The sequence below is a fragment of the Bos indicus genome, chromosome 19, assembly GCF_029378745.1.
Source record: "Bos indicus isolate NIAB-ARS_2022 breed Sahiwal x Tharparkar chromosome 19, NIAB-ARS_B.indTharparkar_mat_pri_1.0, whole genome shotgun sequence".
NCBI lineage: Eukaryota > Metazoa > Chordata > Mammalia > Artiodactyla > Bovidae > Bos > Bos indicus.
Genome location: NC_091778.1, coordinates 38,576,379 through 38,591,343, shown reverse-complemented (window position 1 = coordinate 38,591,343; position 14,965 = coordinate 38,576,379). Strand labels below are relative to the sequence as shown.

The following is a 14,965-nucleotide window of genomic DNA, read 5'->3' as shown; positions in this document are numbered from 1 at the left end:
CTCCCAGCGGATATGGTGGTTTAGTATCACAAACAAGACCCTCTGATCACCTGCAACTCCACCTCTCTAGCAGCAGATCCTAAATGTCTAGGCCTTTCCCTTGACATTCCAACAACTCTGACCTCATAAGTGTTTGCATTCAAACCTTTGTTCTTTTCTTCTTCATCTTTTCTTCTGTTAATACTGTCCCTTCAGCCAGATTTATATCACCCTTTTACAACTTAATCTTGTAGGACTCAGCTTCGAACACCACCTCCCTTTTGAGGCCTTTCCTGTCCTCTGGATCTCAGGTGGCCTTGGCCCACAGTGGCCTGAAGCAGGGTTTCAGCTCCCAGCCAGAGAATGAGGTCAGGAAGTGGCCGTGAGAGCGCTAAATCCTGGCCACTAGACCACCGGAAACCAGTGGCCAGTGACAAGGCCCTGGCCCACCAGCTGTGTAGAAATGAATTTCCACATAGAGATGGAAAGTAGTGAAACAGTCAGTGTTTATTAGGAGGGAAAAAGAGTACAGTACATGTGGACAGACACATGATGGGCTCCGAGAGAGTCACACCACTGTGGGGGCTTCAATCACTTATGAGGCATTTCTTCCGGTTTCCTTTGGTCGGTCATATGGCTTTGCCCTGTTCTGAGTCTGTATTTGGGACATCTCAGCATCCTCCCATGTGTGTGTAGACATCTTTTAGCCAAGGTAGATTTTAGTGAAGAGGGCTATGGGTAGTTGCATCTTTTACTATGAGGTGATGCCCCCTCTCTTTCGACCTCCAAGGAGCCTTTCTATGCATGTGTAGGCTGGGAGGTCTCCTTAATTTCAAGAATGAGGAATATGTGGTCTTTTATCTCCTATCTGGGCAGGGCCCAGCCTCCTCTATCATCCTGCATTTATGGAGTTTCTGCTATTATGGAATTCCTGTCCACAGGGGAGAAACTGTTCAGCCTGGGGCCCATCTATCTCACTCTCTCCCAGCATGCAATGCAGCCACTCAGCTGGATTCTGTAGTCTTCCTATGTCCCCCTCATACTCCGCACAGACTTCTCTGTCATTGCACTGAACACATTGTATCATGAATGTCTGTCTGTGGCTTCTTTAGACAGTAATCTTCTTGCTAACAAGGCCTAGGAATTAGTCTTTCAGCTCTAAGCAGGATCCAACCTCCCTTATGCTAATCAAAGCCTGGCCTTCTGCTGCTTAAATACCTTCATCAGCTCTCTGTTGCAATGAGAATAAAAAAGAAAGTTCTTACCTGAGCTCACAGCAAAATCCTTTAGACCTGACTTCATCTTCCTCTCCAGCCCCATGTTTTACCCCTGCTGGATTTGTCCTCACCCTCCCCTCCCAACTGTCTGCAACAGTTCACTTTGACCTTGTCCAGTGCCCTGAATGTCCTCTGCTGTGTGTTCCTACACCAGCCTCGACTCCCCCTTTGCCACTGTAGCACTTACTGATTTAATTGTAACTCTGTTTTGTGTCTTCTCTGCTAGATTCCATGACAATAAGAGCCACTTGAATTTTGCTTGCTCTTTTATCCTAGCCCAACATGGAACAGACACTCAGTAATATTCAATAAATCATGACATCATGACTTTACAAGCTCTTTTTGTCACCAGGCCAATCTCAGGTTATCTAAATGACCGGGAGGAGTTCCACAGGACCAGACATGAGGTGGGGGAAAAGGGCCCCCCCAACTCCAATCCTCAACCCAGAAGCTCTGGATGGAAATGCTGGTTCCTAGGCAGACAGTGGAGGGGGAAATAGGAGGCATTTTAAGGAGGAGTAACTGTTTCCCAAGGACTGTCCGGGCTCTCAGGGAATTGCGTCCTGAGCCAGGGCGGCTCTCCTGGGAGCGGTTCCAGGTGGGGTCAGCAGTGACCCAGCAGGTGATGGAGGTAATGGAAGAGAAGAGTTCACAGTGGAACTGGGGAATGGATTCACGATGAGTGCAGCTGGGCCTCTTTACTCATCCTGTGACTAAGAGAGAGTGAACATCCACTGCTTCCCTGCACATCCCAGGGTACTTGGTTCTGGTGGGGAGAGGGCTGAGGAGGGGCAGGCATTCAGGGTGAGGGGCTCCAGCACCATCAGCTTATTATACAACCGCCTTTTTCCTTGAAGGGATTCTTGTCCTCAGGGATGCCTTTAAGAAGAGGGTCGTTTCCTGCTTCAGCCTCCACATAATCCTTGATTTCCTTTCCTGTTTTGGAAATCTGGGAGAAAGCAGAGTGTGGTTCTAGCCCTTTTCTCTTGCTCAGGATTCATGATTTGCTCAGTCCCCCAAAAACAGGTTTCTGGGCAGGGTGGGAGTAGAGACAGGAGAGAAGAAAGATGAGAGGCACAGCCAGGTGTGAGAGGAGTATGAGTTCCTTGACCAGAACCAGAAAGCCTGATTCTTACTTGTGAGGGATATTTGGCCAGGCCCAGTCCAGGGACTGAATTGGACACACCAAGCCCTCCAGGCTCTGGGGTTATCTCTTGTGCACCTTTGTAGGAACAAACTTTGCCTCCTCCCACCTCCCAGCCCATTCCAGAGGCACCTCTTGCTCTTTCTACTGCCCTGGAAAGGTCCCACCACCCTGCTGTTCATCACACCTTCCATCACACTGTCCTGTCTCCATGAGGACCAGAAAGGGATAGAGAAGAGGCAGCAGGGAGTGAAAGAGGAGGCTCACCAGAGCTCTTGGGTTCTTCACTTCCTTCTTCAGCTGCTCTACCTCCATCTTTAAGAGTTCCTTCTCGCTGAGCTCTTGGGCCATCCTGTCCTGGAGAGACCAGGCCCTGGAAAGCATCCACAGCCAGGACTTTAAATCCCCTGGTCACCCCCAGCTCCTCCTCTGTACTCTCCATACCTCAGCTTCTAACCTCGTCCCTGCTCACCATACATTCTCATCGCTCACCAAGGATTCACTGCAGCCCCTGCCCCTACCCTACTGTGAGCTAGGCTCAGGAGGAGAGGATGGGGCAGGCACACACAGTCTTTGCCCTTAGATAAGATCTGTCTATGGAGAAAATGGGGATCAGAGCATGGAGAAGGGAGAGAAGAGCAGTTTCTTTCAGTGAGACAGATTTGGGAAGCAAAGTTATTGTTGCACCAACACAGGTAGCTCATTAGGCAGTTTTCAGGAAAATTCAGGTCCTGCCAGAAGAAAGACTACCCTAGTGATTAAGAGAAAGGCTCTGGAGTCTTCCAGACTCCAGTTCCGATTGTGACTTGGCAGCTTCCAAGCTGGTGCGCATCCTCCTTCAACCTTTGTTTCCCCATCTGCAAAACGGCATAATAATGGTACCTACCTTATATGATTATTGTGAGGATTAAGAAAATAATATCTGTAAAATATTTTAACACACTGCCTGGCATATAATAAACACAATGTGTTCATCATCATTATCACTACCACAGGGTTATCAGGAAGGCCCGCCTGGTTTCTAACCTCAATAATTCTAAGACTAGATCCCAGTCCAGTGCAACCTCAGCCCCTCTCACCTGCCAAGCAAGAGCGTGCACTTCAAGACCCAGATGAAGGCGTTTGAGCCTCCTAGCTCCTTATCAGCTGAAAGTCTTTAGACAAAGCAGATGGTCTGGAAGCCCAAATCTCTGATGCCTAAGCTGATCATAGGCTCAAGGTTCTAAACTCATCCAGCAGCTTGAGCCTTCCAGACTACCACCACTGCAGGCAACCTGTCTCGCCCCCCGCAATCAGCCCCTCTCCTATAGTGACCCCTCTGGCTTAGAGCCCCTTTCCCCATTCTTACCCTCCAGCCCTGCCTGCTCCCCTTCCCCAGTCTTCTCTCCCAAGCCCCCTCCTCCCCTACGTCTGAGCCTGCTCTGAGGCTATTTCCAATGAGGCAAGTCCTACACCACCTCCCAACTTCCCTCATCCAAGAAGCCTCTGTGTCCCTCACTCAAGCCCCACCATCTCACCTTACAAGGTTCTCCGAGCTCAAATTTCATTCACTCGTTCCATGAAAATGTACTCAGGATGCTATGCCCATCAGCTAGGGGCCATGGCCACTGCCAGCACCCACGTCCATGCTTCTTTGTCTCCATGCCTCCCTCTAAGCCCGGCACACGTGTCTCCCTCAGCAGTCCCTGAGCACAGGGCTCACATCCTGATCTCTCTCTTGGTCTCCTCCAGGACCACCCAAGGGCTATGTCATTTAACAGTCACTGAGCTTCTGCTCCGGAGAAGGCAATGGCACCCCACTCCAGTACTTTTGCCTAGAAAATCCCATGGACGGAGGAGGAGCCTGGTAGGCTGCTGTCCATGGGGTCACGAAGAGTCAGACACGACTGAGCGACTTAACTTTCACTTTTCATTTTGATGCATTGGAGAAGGAAATGGCAACCCACTCCAGTGTTCTTGCCTGGAGAATCCCAGGGACGGGGGAGCCTGGTGGGCTGCCGTCTATGGGGTCGCACAGAGTCGGACACGACTCAAGCGACTTAGCAGCAGCAGCAGTAGAGCTTCTGCTCAGCCTGACGCCTGTCCAGTGAGTGACAAGGGACCCTCTCAAGGAGCAGATATTAAGGGACCAGTGTGGTCAGTGAGGGATTCTTTTTTTTTTTTCCTGACTTTAGAATGACAGACTCCCCAGTAATAGGGGCAGGGAGGAGGCCCAGAGTCCCTCCTAAATTCCCTTACTCCAGAAATCAATTCCCATTGACAGCGCTGAGCTCTAAGAGTTTGAGATCAGGACAGGACCCCGGACATCATCCAGTCTGAGTCTCTAGTGAATTCAGGAAATGCAGCACATACCTCCTGAAGCAGGCTTGATGCTCTGGCCACTGCTGCTTCCTACGACTGACGTGTTAATCTGGAATTTAAACCTGGTGCTTCTCAAAGCCAAGTCCTTCCTGTTGTCTAATCTGAGTCCCTTATGCTCCACTTGGTCAATTTCATCTTGTCCTGCCTCCACCAGGCCCAGAGCATGTACATACACCAGATCTTCATTGCAGGTAACCCTTCGGAGACTTGATAACACTTCTCAGGGGACCTCTGGTTGTATCTTCTCAGTGTCCTGCCTGGTCCCTCTGGCTGCTGCATCGGCTGTTTTCCATTGTTGTGGCACCACCGCCCTATGGGCCCCCAGCATGACCCGTCTCCATATCCTCTCCACCCTCCAGTCCCCTGTCTCTTGGTGACTCATCCCGAGCTTCCCAAGGAAGCCCCCACCCTCTGCCCTTTCCTCCCCTTCCATGAGTGGAAAATCCATCTCCACCTCCCAGAGCAGGCCAGCCCCCTTCCTCCTGTCTCCCATCCCAGCCCCCGCCGCAGCTTCCTCTCCAGGCCCAGGGAGCAATCACAGCCGCCCCGACCTTGGCTTCCTCTGCTAGGAGGGATTGGGGGGCTGGGCCCCCAAAGGAGCCCCCCCTTTTCTCCCTTCCTCTGGGCAGGGGACAAAGTGGCACAGGCCCAGGGAGTGGGGACTAACTTCCTCTTGTCCCCGCATAGCATGCCTGCCCCTTGCTAGCAGGTTTGGGTCTCACGCAGAGGAAACCAAAAGCAGTGAGAGGGAGGGAAGGCAGAGCGACCAATCAAGGGCAGAGTGAGGTGCAAAACCGGCAGGCTCCCCGGGGAGCCGGGCAGAGGCCAGGGGCCATGGCGGAGCTACAGCAACTGCAGGAGTTTGAGATCCCCACGGGCCGGGAGGCCCTGAGGGGCAACCACAGCTCCCTGCTGCGAGTCGCAGACTACTGCGAGGACAACTACGTGCAGGTAAGCAGAGCGGGTGCAGGCCTGGCACCCCAGCCCCTCCAGGGGCCCAGAGCCCATCCTGACAGGTGCTTGGCCTGGGCGTTGGCTGAGCTATCCTCCCACTCCAGGCTGGTTTCATCCCAGACCCTTAAATTCTCATGCTGACGTGTGCTCCCAGGCCCTCCTGTACTCCTCTTTCCCAGAGCCTCAGAGATGCCCAGGGAAGGCAGTGCTACCCCGTCCTGCTATAGGCCTCCCCGCAGGCTCCTCTCCTTCCGAACGTCCCACTCAGATCCAGAGGTCTAAAGACTTGTCCTCACACAGCTGTTGGTGCCATCATTCCATGTTCACGCTGGCTCTAGGTGAGACTTCAGAAGAACTTCCCAAACATTGTCTTGAACTTGAGATGGACGAGAGAAAACTCTGTCCCTGATAGCTGAGGGAGAGTTGAGAGATGTCACCCTATGTTGGGTTAAAGAGATGGAGTTTGACTCAGAGGCAGGGGGATGGACAATATGACTGCATGCAGCAGACTACCAGCAAAATGCAAGGAGAGTGGCATTTTAAAACAGTTTTCTAAATTGGGGTGTTGTCCTCGGACGGAGAGTAGGTGCTTGGATGAACAGAAAAGGACAGCCTTCATAACAGCCTTGTGAGACAATATCATTATTCCCGTTTCATAGATGAAGGGACAGCAGTTCAGGGAGGCAAGGTGACTTGTCCAAGGTCACATCGCTTGGCAATGGCAGACCTGGGCATCAGCCTAGCCTTGACTTCTGAAGCTGAACCCTCTCCTCTCTGCCTTTCCCTCCCTGACATGCTGTATGATTTTAAGACAGTTTATTTGCACTGGGACCTCCCAGCTCCGTAGGAGTGAGTGTTTAAAAAAAAATAAAAATAAAAGGAGAAAATGCTTATGAGAAAATGGCAGATTAAAGAAAGGTCATGGCAACAGCAGTTAAAGTGCTTTGCATCTGAACTGCCTTCATTGCCCTCTTCAGTCCTCACCCCAGTCTGTGAGGTGAGGACCACTCCCACTTCACAACCAGGAGGCTGAGCTTCTGAAAAGTTAACTTACGTTCCCAGGGTCTCCAAGCTAATAGTAGAACCTGGATTTGAACAAGCAACTTTGACTCCAGAGCATTCCCCCCCAAATCTCTAGTTGAAAATGCTACTCCCACTGTAGATCCTGAGTGACTGTGGGTACTGAAACTGAGCTGGAATGTGGCTTGTGAACTAGCTGCATTCCCCTAGCACTGGAAGGCAAGCTCCTCCTATGGACTAGGATGGAGGCCCTCTTTCCCATTCTTGTTTAATAACTTCTGCACATCTCAAAGCATTTCTGGATGGGTTCTCATTTGCACATATGGGGTGCACACAGAATTTGAGGTCAGAAAGACCTGAGTCCAGTGTCCAGCTCCCGGACATGGGGCAAGTTTCCCTTGTGATTCTTATACCTTTTATCACAGTGGTCACATGGGTTAAACGTAATAATGTATTAGCACATTTAGCCCAGTGTTTCTCCCTCAAGAAGGGCAGGATAAATGGCAGCTGTTACTATCATCATCACCTTTCATCAGATGGATGAAAGACAAATATAGATATTCAAAGTTAATTCTACTGAGGTGAAGCAGCCCTTGCAAAAACCCTCAGGGCCTCAGAAGCCCTGACCCAGGTCAGAATCCTTGGATTTCAGCTTCCTTCATGCAGAACACTACTAGACCACAGAACCAGTTACCTTCCCTGGCTCCTCTGAGGATTTTCTGAGGAGCAAATGCCTAGGAAGGATTTGGATGACTTCTCAAAACTGGTCTTAAATAAGACCTGGTTCCCACGATCTCCCCTCCTTCCTCACACCGCCCCCTCCATCTCAAGCAGGTGTCAGGAAGCCCTTGGGGAATGGGGGAGGACAAGCTAGGGTCAACTGCAGAGTTCTCTGTCAGGGTCCATTGAGTTTGTAGACAGGGTAATTTGCATGATGAATAAGCAGTCAGCCATGAAGATGGATCCCAGACCTTTGTTTCTCTAGACCTGACTTTGGGTTAAGACCAAAGCCAGGAGTCGGTAGGCATCCAGGCTCTGTCCTCCCCAGAGCTGGGCCCAAGCAGACATGTTTCCTGTTTGGACTGACAGGAAAAATCCAGTGATGAATTCCACATGCCAGTCCAGGGAGGGGTGAGTACAAGAGAGGCCAGCTAATACTGAGTAGTCACTGCTCCATTCTGGGCCTTCATTTCCTCATCTACTCAAGGACAGTCTTGAACTACAATTAGACCTGTTGTTCTTTCTGGGTTGATCTCTTTGCCTTTTCAAGGCACTCAGTTATGTATGTTGATGATATGTAAATTGGATGCAAATAAGCAGTTCTTAGCCTCTTTGGAACAGAAAGGCATGGAGAAGCACCTGAGGGGAGAAGGTTCTGGGCCCACCCTTTGGTTCAAGTTTCATTGGGGCTACACTAGATGCTCCCAGGTCTCTTTGAGCACCCTGCTTAGATAGGTTCTAGGTCTGTTCTCCACTATGGGCCTCGAGGATCAACTGAAGGCCCTTAACAAGGAGACCTCAGGGTGCAGCCTTACTGATTAGTCTGCTGGCCTCTCCCCAGACTTGCCCTGGATTGGCCCCTACCCTCGTGTCCCAACCTGAGATGAGGAAGCTGCCTGGGGAACCAAATGACTAGAGAAGTAAACCCTCTTCAGTCTTCAGACACTCCCTGCCCACCCCACCACCACTGCCTGGAAGTGTGGCCCTAGCCAGCACCGGGCACAGTGCCTGACAGGCAGTAGGAACATGGCCAGCAAGTGTTTGGGTTTGCATTCAACCCACTGATTAATTCACAAATGCATATTCATCAAGTTTCATCTGTATGTTGGGCACTAACTATTCCAGGATAGGATACAGAATAAAACAGATGAGCTCCCTTCCCTCTTAGGGCTTACATTCTAGTGTATGTGGGTGTGTGTGTGTGTGTGTGTGTGTGTGTGTGTGTGTGTGTATGGGGGGATAGATAATGAAGTACATAGATAAAAAATTTCAGATGGTACTAAGTTCTATGAAGAAAACGGTAAATCTAATAGAGTCAATACAGAGGTGGGCTAGGGGAGATCTTGGGGTGATCGGGCAAGTATCTCTGAAGACCTGAAGTATAACAAGTGCAAAAGTCCTGAGGTACAAGCAATCTCAGCTTGATCAGGAACTGAGACCCAATAGCCAATGTGGCTGGAGGACCATGAGTGAGCAGGAGAGAGGAAGGGGATGAGGGTGAGGAGAAAAACAGGAGCCAGCCTTGTGGGACCCTATACAGGCCCCGGTTATACAGGCTACACTTCTCTGGTGGCTCAGACAGTAAAGAATCTGCCTGCAATGTGGGAGGCCTGGGTTTGATCCCTGGGTCAGGAAGATTCCCTGGAGAAGGGAATGGCAACCCACTCCAGTATTCTTGCCTGGAAAATTCCACAGAGAAGCCTGGTGGGCTACAGTCCATGGGGTCACAAAGAGTTAGACACAACTGAGCGACTAACACTTTCACAATATAGGCTACAGTTAGAAGTTGCTTTATTCTACCCCTTCTGGGCTTCAGTTTCTTATCAATAAAATGGACCAAATTATTGGTTCCCAAACACCACCTTGCAGACCAGAGCTAAGCCAGGAGCTCAGGAGTCACCTAAGGAGCTTTTAAAGGTACAGATTCATTGGCCACATGCCCAGGGGATTCTGGTTAGAAGGTCTGGGATGAGGGCCTGAGGTTGGTTGTTTGGTTTTCAAGTCCAATAATATCTTTTCCAGCCAGTGTTGACTTCCTCTTTCCTTTCTACTGTTCACCATTTACGATCCCCCCTAAAAAAATATCTTCAGGAGGGTAGTAGGGCTAATCCTCAGTGTGACTATCTGAGAAGGGTATCTTTACCTCCCCTTGGACCCAGTTCCCAGGGCTGCAGAGTCACTTTCCTAATACCCCTTGAGTCCTTCTTACCGCATCGTTCTTACAGAAACCTCCTCAAACATCTGACGGTAACCGCTTTCTCCCAACTCAGCCCCCATCTTCTTCATACCCTATCCCATCCCAGCCCACAGCCAAGGACCCAGTGGAACATGCCAGGGCTGTGTGTATTTCAGGCCACGGACAAGCGAAAAGCACTGGAGGAGACCATGGCTTTCACCACCCAGGCCCTGGCCAGCGTGGCCTACCAGGTGGGCAATCTGGCTGGACACACCCTGCGGATGCTGGATCTTCAGGCGGCTGCCCTGAGGCAGGTGGAAGCCCGCGTGAGCACACTGGGCCAGGTAAAAGCTGGGGGAAAGCTGCTCGCCTCAGCCCCTAACTCTTCAGCCCCACCCGGACATCTTCTGCAGCAAAAGTTCTTTCCTGCCTTCCTCTACATCCAAACACCCACCTCTGTCCCAGAAAGTTGGCACTTGCCAAGCTTTTTGAGCTTCCATGTGTCTCAGGGGTGGGCCTTGCTGTCCCCTTCTGACCAGGAACTCCCTGATGGCAGAACTCTTTCTGAATTCCTTCCTACACGATAGAAAGCAGGCTCTCCCCTCCACAGTGGCTACATAGCACAGAAAAGAGGCAAATGTACCCTGTTTTCATCTAAACACAGGCGGTGACTTTATAAATATCCCAAAGTCAGACTGCTTGCTTGGCAAGGTCATTCTCAGCCCTGGAAGCGCTGCCACCACCACACAGCGTCCCACCCCATCTCGCATATACACCCTCCTCCTTCCTTCCTGAATCCTTGGCCGAGGAATTACCCCATAAACCACATGCATCAGCCTGGCCTGTGCATCACTCACATGTTCAGTGTGAGTGTGTCTTTTTCTCTCACCCCAGCAGATTGAAGTTCACACCCTCTCAGAGATGTAGGTTTCTCCAAAGAACATTCCAAGAGGAAGTTGATTCGCTTATATTGTCCCCCAAGGCAACCCACTCCAGTATTCTTGCCTGGAGAATCCCAGGGACGGGGGAGCCTGGTGGGCTGCCGTCTATGGGGTCGCACAGAGCCGGACGCGACTGATGTGACTTAGCAGCAAGAGGGAGAGCTGATTCAGCCATGATTCTCAGCCACCTCCACATTGTCTCCCTCTGCTCCCAAGCTGGCCCAGCCTCCTCCCAGCACCCCTTAAGGATGCTGTGTTTTCTCTTTTCCTCTGGTTCCTGCTCAGCTAATAATAACTCTTGTTCTCTTCCACTGGAAGTTGCTCCAAAGTGGCTCCATCCTCTCCTGGCAACTCTTTACCCAAATGCTGTGTGACCTCAGGGACAAAACTCTCTCTTTCCCGGCACCTCGCTGCCTCCCATGGCCTCTCCCCCTCCCCAAAGTTTTAAGGGAAAGAGCATTGTCACCTCCAACTCTGTCACACAGATGGTGAACATGCATATGGAGAAAGTGGCCCGAAGGGAGATCGGCACCTTAGCCACTGTCCAGCGGCTGCCTCCCGGCCAGAAGATCATCGCCCCTGAGAGCCTGCCTCACCTCACGCCCTACTACAGGAGACCCCTCAACTTCAGTTGCCTGGATGACATTGGCCATGGGATCAAGGTAGAGAGAGGGGCCCCTCCTCTTTCTCCACAGCACAGCCTCTGTTTTTTTAAGGCCATACCTCATGGGGATTTTGTTTCCCCAGTCCATGCCCCATGCAGCGGAAGCACAGAGCCCTAACCACTGGACCACCAGGGAAGTGCCCCCAGCCTCTTCTGCCTCATGGCTCCCTTCGCTCTAGAGCCTCACTTCTCTTCCAGGACCATGTTCTTGTCCCACCCTGCAGCCCCTTTCCTTCCTCATTCCCTGAAGCCATCGCCCTAAGTGGCTCTGCTGCTCCCCATGGGGCCCCCTTATAGGAGAGGGGGCCCATCTTCTTCCTTTAAAATTCATCACGACCTTTCTCTTAATAACTGACCTTTACCCTTATCACAAGACCTGCTGACAATGCCACCTGGGCTCACACATACAAACTTGTGGGTACAGGATGGGTGTGTGTGTGTGTGAAGGGGAAGAGCGGAGAGGGAAGACGTCAGGGTGCATGAGAATGGTTCCCCAGCCACATGAGAACAGCAACTTCCTCTGTCTGGAGGTTTGAGGTCACTGTGCTGAACAGTCACCCAGAGTTGCTGTTGGGTGGGGAGGGCGGGGGATGCAGGCACTCAAATGAGGACATGCTGAAGACTGGCATTTTCTTCACAGCCTACCTCCTTCTGCGAGGTGAAAGAGGACACACCCTTAATCCCATTTTATCCATTCCTTGTCCCCACACGTCAACATTCCAGATTAGATTGGCTGCTCTCCTGTATCTAAACAGCCCCTTGATTTCCTTAACACAACATCTCCCTCCAAAACAGAAATCACACTCCCTCTTTCAGTCGCTAGGCCCTCTTACCAGTAAGTTCTTCCTTTTATCCAACCTAAATTCTTTATGCCTGAGTTCAAGTCCCTTTTATCTTGTCTCCAGGGGAGGATAGCAGAGGACATCATTCCTCATGTACCTATTCTTGGGGAAACTCCATCACCAACTTTAGTGCTCTCTTGCACATGAGTTCACAGCTTGTCACTTGTACTCTGTACATTCTGCTCCTCTCTGCCCTGAACTCCCCAAAGCCAGTTCCTCAGGCCCGTGAAAATGACAGGTGGGAGGTTTCTACCTCAGCCTCTACCTCCTCAGCTGTGGGCTGGAGTTGGGGTTTCTCAGAGTTAAGGCCCACAAAGCTATGCGCTCAGAGGCTTTGGGTGAGAATGGGGCTCAGCTGCTGAGGCCCTGCAAGAGGAAGTGGCCTTCAGATCCTGTCTGCCTGAGCCTATGGCAGATTTAAGGCCCGGTCTGCCAAGAGCAAGACTGAGAGGGGTGGGGTGGGAGAGCAGGCTGGGAAGTGGAAGTCGGAACTTGCTCTCCCTCCTCCCCACTCTCCCAGTTCTCATCTGCCCCTCCCCCGTTTCCTCTCTGGGATGGAGGGGCGCTGTTGCAGGCCCCTGTGGGTGTCAGCCCCCGCCCCCTGCTCCCCCCTGCAGGATCTGAGCACGCAGCTGTCGCGGACTGGGACCTTGTCTCGTAAGAGCATCAAGGCGCCTGCTACTCCCGCCTCCGCCACCCTAGGGTGAGGTCTCCCACAATCGTAACCTGCACCCCCTTCTCTCCCTCCCCTCAACCAGAAACTACTCCCCACCTCCCGTCCCTTCAAGCCAGGCGCCAAACTTCCTCCTCCGACAACTGCCTCTTCTCACCCCGAACCCCTGCTCGCCTGATGGCTTCCCCCTCGACGTCACTTCACCCCTCCTATCTTCCCACCCCAGGAGAGCACCCCGGATCCCCGAACCCGTGCAGGCCCCCGTGGTGCCCGACGGCAGACTCTCCGCCGCCTCCTCTGCCTCCTCACTGGCCTCAGCCGGGTGAGCCCCACAGGTTTTAGGTTGGGGTGGTCATGAAGGTGGATTAAGACTGCGGACCACAAGGGCGGAGCTTGTGATTGAAGGGGCGGGGTCAGCTTGGGTACTGAGTTAGGAAGTTGTCCCCCAACCTAGCAAAGCCCCTTTCTCTCTGGTCTTCAGCAGCGCCGAAGGTGTCGGTGGGGTCTCCATGACCAAGGGGCAGGCAGCCCCCCAACCCCCACCCCCACCACCTGCTGCCCCTGACTTCTTCCTGCTACCCACTTCGTTGGAGAAACTGTCTTTGCCCCCACCGGGTAAGGAGCCCTGCCTCCTCCTCCTATCTCAACGTTTGGGGTTGTTTTCTCACCTCTCGAGTGAGAAAACCTCACCCCACCTCACCCCAGTTGGATCCAACTGGGCCTATGTCAGTGAACTTTGTCCAAGGTAGGAGTGACAGGAAGAAAGCAGAGGAAGCAGGCTAACATAATTTAGCCCCTGCTTTTTACCAAGTCAAAGCTTCTCATCCATTTTCTTGCTTAAATTTGACTGCTTAGGATCTTCACACTCCCATTCAACAGATGAAGAAACTGAGCCTGTGAAGTTAAATTAAGTGACTTGCTCAAGGCTTGCCCAGCCAAGTGGCAGAGTCTGATCACCCTACACTGTTCAACATTGCTGTTTACTGAGCACCTACCACCCGCTAGAGGCACTGTGGGAGGAGCAGGATGAACAAGGGCTGCAGGCAGAGTACATCGAATGGGTAGATCCTGGGGCCCTGCTCTCCAACAGTGAAGTTTCTTGGAGTGGATGGGGTTGCCTGTGTCACACTTGCAGCCTTTCTGCTTCTCTCCCAGCCCCAGAGCTGCCCATGCCCCTCGACCTGCCCCCTCCTCCACCCCTGGATGTAGATGATCTGGAGCTGCCACCTCCACCCCCACCAGGCTTTGGGTCCGAAGAGCCCAGCTGGGTCCCTGATGCGTACTTGGAGAAAGGTACTTGAGTCCTGGGACTGAAGGGCAACAGATTGTGGGGTCAGGTTTCCCCCCAATCTTCTAGCCCAGAGCCATTCTCCCTTCCATTTGCAAAGGTGTGACCGTTATTACCCACACACCCACACAGAAAAGCAGCTGGCCTGATATTGAGTATTAGCTCAGCTGAGGAGGAGCCCAGGGCTTGGTAGAAGGCATCTCCTGCCCAAGTCCCCATGGTGCTCTCTAGAGTTCAGGGTGTGGGCCCCAGCATCCCAGGGTGCAGCAGGAGGCACATCTCACGGCACCCTCCCCTCTCTCCCTCCAGTGGTGACACTGTACCCATACACCCGCCAGAAGGACAACGAGCTCTCCTTCTCTGAGGGCACAGTTATCTGCATCACCCGCCGCTACTCTGATGGATGGTGTGAGGGTGTCTGCTCCGAGGGGTCTGGATTCTTCCCTGGGAACTATGTGGAGCCCATCAGCTGACAGCCTGGTCTCTGCCATGCTATTCAAGCACTGCCTTGAGTGAGCCTGAGTCCCACACCAAAGCCAGCTTCACTCAAGACTGGACCAGGCTTGCACACCTCTGGGCTGTTAACTGTTGTCTGTCCCTTCCCCCCATTGCAGTGGGAGGGGGTCCTGGGAGAGGTACCCAGAAGCCTGCTAGAGACAGGAAAGAACTGGAAGCCAAGGTGTTTGGTGATCTTATCCACAGGAGACCCTTGGACCATGCAAGACAGGGTCTCCAGCTGCAAGTGCCAACTTGGAATAAAACTGGTGACCTCTTGATGATTGCCCTGCAGGGTGGGGTGCGGGGTGTGCTGAAAGATTGAAAGGTAACCCGGTTTTTAGGCTCCTGCTGACTGAGTCCCTTTGCCTGCCCTAAGCAGGAATATCTCCCATCCCTGCTTGAGCCCTCTCCATGAGACCCTTGTGCCT

At 52.2% G+C, this 14,965-nt stretch overlaps 2 protein-coding genes across 3 annotated transcripts; one reads left to right on the top strand and one right to left on the bottom strand.

The window, feature by feature from the left end:
- Nucleotides 1–463: 463 nt before the first annotated feature.
- GNGT2 (G protein subunit gamma transducin 2) lies at nt 464–5,145 on the bottom strand. 2 transcript variants are annotated; one of them, XM_019981800.2, is made up of 3 exons: nt 4,753–5,145; nt 2,668–2,773; nt 464–2,205 (listed from the first exon to the last, which is right to left on the bottom strand). In XM_019981800.2, the coding sequence occupies exons 2-3, from the start codon at nt 2,749–2,751 to the stop codon at nt 2,080–2,082; spliced, it is 210 nt and encodes a 69-aa protein (XP_019837359.1). In that variant the 5' UTR covers nt 2,752–2,773; nt 4,753–5,145; the 3' UTR covers nt 464–2,079. The 2 variants fall into 2 exon arrangements, with proteins under 2 accessions (XP_019837359.1, XP_019837360.1); XM_019981801.2 differs by lacking the exon at nt 4,753–5,145 and adding an exon at nt 3,918–4,724.
- A 300-nt stretch (nt 5,146–5,445) lies between these two features.
- Nucleotides 5,446–14,813, top strand: ABI3 (ABI family member 3). Its single transcript, XM_019981794.2, has 8 exons — nt 5,446–5,712; nt 9,808–9,975; nt 11,058–11,234; nt 12,696–12,781; nt 12,978–13,073; nt 13,233–13,366; nt 13,907–14,044; nt 14,349–14,813. The coding sequence occupies exons 1-8, from the start codon at nt 5,596–5,598 to the stop codon at nt 14,510–14,512; spliced, it is 1,080 nt and encodes a 359-aa protein (XP_019837353.2). The 5' UTR covers nt 5,446–5,595; the 3' UTR covers nt 14,513–14,813.
- Nucleotides 14,814–14,965: the final 152 nt, after the last annotated feature.

Bases quoted from the DNA above. Each gene is read 5' to 3' on its own strand.
- ABI3 (XM_019981794.2), top strand. From the start codon at position 5,596: ATGGCGGAGCTACAGCAACTGCAGGAGTTTGAGATCCCCACGGGCCGG. The intron at 9,976-11,057 runs GTAAAAGCTGGG...TCTGTCACACAG, and splicing joins GCGTGAGCACACTGGGCCAG to ATGGTGAACATGCATATGGA. The intron at 13,074-13,232 runs GTGAGCCCCACA...TCTGGTCTTCAG, and splicing joins TCCTCACTGGCCTCAGCCGG to CAGCGCCGAAGGTGTCGGTG.
- GNGT2 (XM_019981800.2), bottom strand. From the start codon at position 2,751: ATGGCCCAAGAGCTCAGCGAGAAGGAACTCTTAAAGATGGAGGTAGAG. The intron at 2,206-2,667 runs GTGAGCCTCCTC...GCTTTCTCCCAG, and splicing joins TGAAGAACCCAAGAGCTCTG to ATTTCCAAAACAGGAAAGGA.